The sequence below is a fragment of the Emiliania huxleyi genome (assembly GCF_000372725.1).
Source record: "Emiliania huxleyi CCMP1516 unplaced genomic scaffold EMIHUscaffold_97, whole genome shotgun sequence".
NCBI classification, from domain to species: Eukaryota; Haptophyta; order Isochrysidales; family Noelaerhabdaceae; genus Emiliania; species Emiliania huxleyi.
In genome coordinates this window covers 5,561-8,536 of record NW_005194814.1, presented here as the reverse complement: position 1 = coordinate 8,536, position 2,976 = coordinate 5,561, and the positions used below count along the sequence as shown (strand labels likewise).

Sequence of the window (2,976 nt, the reverse complement as noted above, 5' to 3'; positions counted from 1 at the left end):
CGACTTGCCTTGCCCCTCGCCCCGCCGCAGAACAAGCCCGACGACTTTGATGTGTGGCGTCTCCCCGATGACGACAGCGTGCAAAAGTGAGCCCTCCCGGCGCCCCGCGCAGTCGCACCGCCCGCGCTGCGACAGCGGCGCCGCCCGTGCGATCCCAGGGTGACGGTGCAAAAGGACACGATGGTGCCCAACGCGGTGACGCTGGTCATCGAGCGCGAGGATCACACCGTCGGCAACCTGCTGCGCATGTGTGTGGCCCGCCGCCGCGTTTCCCGCGCCGCCGGCGTTTGCGCTCTCAGCCGCGGGCGCGTGTGCGGCAGGGAGCTGCTGGAGGACAAGGAGGTACTCTTCAGCGGCTATCGCGTGCCCCACCCCCTCGAGCCGGCGATCCAGCTCAAGGTGCAGACGAAATCCGAGGACCCGGGACCGGTCAAGGCGGTGGACACCGCCATCGAGCGTTCGGTGGCCACGCTCGACAAAATCGGAGAGGCCTTTGCCAAGGCCAAGGCGCGCCACTGACGGCGGGCCTATATACGTACACACGCATGTTCTGCATTCGTCTCACTCCCACCTATTACTCTCGAGACCGTATTAGTCAGTGCTAGCTGCGCCGCCTGGGTGCGCGGTGTGCCCGTGCGTGTGCGAGTCTTTTCTACTCTCATCTGTGTGAGACAGTGCAGACCCGCCAAAACAGCACGAACTCCGTGGGAAAGACCGCGCGCGTCCGTCCGCTCCAAACGGCACCTCGCGGTCTCTCGCGCTCTCTCACTCCTCCACCTGTCTCGCTCCTCCTCCTGACTCTCCTCTCGTGAGAGTCGTGTGTGCGCAGTGTGCTCGCCACTGCTCGCTCTGACCGCCCCCCTCTACGGCTACGCCCTACCCAGAGAGTCGTGGAAAGGGGTACTCTCGCGGCGCGCGGTGCGCGCGTCTCAGACAGACAAGACAACACAAGACTCCGCGCGACGGGAGAGAGATTTTAGAATCGCGAGCGTGTGGAGAGGAAACAGAGAGAGATTTTTGATAACCAACAAGAAATCACGACTGTCGACTCTCACAGTGATTTGGGCTCGGCAGCTTGTTAGCCCCTTCTTTTCTCGGAAACAGTCATTTCACAGGCCTTTCGCAAATCTTTGCATAAAATTTTGTCGAGATATCTTTTTGAGAGAGAGAGAGAGAGATTTTTAGCAATACCAAACAAATCTAACACTCACGTGTTGTTGTTTGTCTTTTTGTAAAACTCTAAAAAGAAAAACACCTTGACGCCTTTGACGATGAGCCTGCTGATTCTGCACCTCGTCTCGGGTTCACCCTCTCCTCTCGTCTCTGAGGCCGTCTCGCGGCCGCGTCGCGTGCGGCGCGGGCCGCGGTGCGCGTGTCTCTCACACACACAGACTCCGAGAAGAGAGAAGAAGCGCTCCAAGGCCGCACAGCCACAGGCGGCGGCGCAGAAGGCTGCGGCGGCGACAGCCGCTGCAGAGGCGGCTGCTCAGGCGGCCGCTCAGGCCGCTCAGGCGGCCACTCTCGGACGGTACATACAGGTTGGTCACCGCTTGGTTCTACCCTCGCGGCGACTGGTACACCCTCTACTGGGACGGCAGCACGGCCGAGAAGGTCGCACGGCGCGCTGTCTTCCCGACGCTCGAGCACGACGACCACGACCCCGGCCTCCTCGCAGAGCAGCGCATCAGGCGCGACAAGCGCGAGCGGTCCGACCGCTCCTCCGACTCCTCCTCCTCCAGGAGCCGGAGGAGAGGAGCGCGCGAGAGCATGGACCGAGACGTCGAGATTCGATCCGGCAGCCACTCGGCCACCGAAGGGCACGATTCCAGCTGTGCTGTTGGTACAGGTTGAGATGTGCAGAGCTGGCTCATAAAGCGGGTGTTGTTGAGGTGGTTGTGCTGCCATATCACAAACACAACAGCGAGAGACCGCAACGACAGTCAGAAGCCAGCGCTGGGTACTGGGCTATCACCTGGACCTATCAACAGGCGCCTGCGGCGCCGTGCTCAGGAGCTGCTGCTCCAACCTGGGCAGACTTTGGTACGGCACAGTACCAGGAAGGCGAATCACTGACTTCACCCATGGATTGCTCCTTTGCCGCGCTGCGGCCGCGGGAGTACGTCGCGCACAAATTTGCCGCACCGCCACATCTCGACGGCAACCTGCGCGAGGCGGCCTGGGAGCACGTGCCGTGGACAAGCGATTTTGTTGACATCTCGACGCCGACTCTGCCGTGGCTTCACACCCGCGCCAAACTTGCGTGGGACGACCGCTTCCTGTACGTCGGCGCCGAGCTGGAGGATCCGCAGCTCTGGGCGACGCTCCGGCGCCACGACGAGGTGATCTTCCACGACAACGATTTTGAGATTTTTGTGGACGCGAACGCCACAACGCACGGCTACAAGGAGTTCGAGATGAATGCCTACAACGCCACGTGGGACCTCATGCTTTCTCGCCCGTACGGCGACGGTGGCGGCGAGATCTCCTGCCGGGTCTCGCCCGCGCCCTGCTTCGACATGCAGCCACCTCGCGGCCATGCTGGCCTCGGCTGCATCTCGGCTGTAGCTCGGCGATGACACGGCTGTAGGCAGCCTCCGCTCGCCTCTGCGGTCCAGCTGAACGGCTCCCTCAACCAGCCGGCCGGCCCTCCGGACGGTGAGACACACACACACACACACGCGCGCGCGCGCGCGCGCGCGCGCACACACACACACACACACACACACACACTTTTAGTGCCACTGCCTCATGCCGCTCTCGCCGTTCTCGCCGTTCTCACCAACCGCCAGCCCCCGCCAGCCCGCCACCCTGCCTCGCGCCGCCCTCCCCAACACCTCCCACACACCTCCCCGGGGTCCGTCTCGCGCAGGCGGCTGGTCGGTCGAAGTGGCTCTTCCCCTCGACGGCCTGATGGCGCACAACGCAGGCGCCGACACTGCGCCGCGCGAGCGTGTCGCTTATCCACGCCCACGGGTG

The 2,976-nt window shown here is 63.4% G+C and overlaps 2 protein-coding genes across 2 annotated transcripts; both read left to right on the top strand.

Annotated features, from left to right (window-relative positions):
- Positions 1 to 156: 156 nt before the first annotated feature.
- On the top strand, positions 157 to 519 carry EMIHUDRAFT_69273 (hypothetical protein; the record flags this gene model as incomplete). The annotated part of the gene is made up of 2 exons (XM_005756396.1): positions 157 to 252; positions 325 to 519. Coding segments are annotated over 2 exons (291 nt in total), but the record flags the coding sequence as incomplete, so codon positions are not given.
- A 1,531-nt stretch (positions 520 to 2,050) lies between these two features.
- On the top strand, positions 2,051 to 2,948 carry EMIHUDRAFT_453944 (hypothetical protein; the record flags this gene model as incomplete). Its single annotated transcript, XM_005756395.1, has 3 exons — positions 2,051 to 2,518; positions 2,588 to 2,655; positions 2,870 to 2,948. Coding segments are annotated over exons 1-3 (582 nt in total), but the record flags the coding sequence as incomplete, so codon positions are not given.
- Between the last annotated feature and the right edge of the window lie 28 nt (positions 2,949 to 2,976).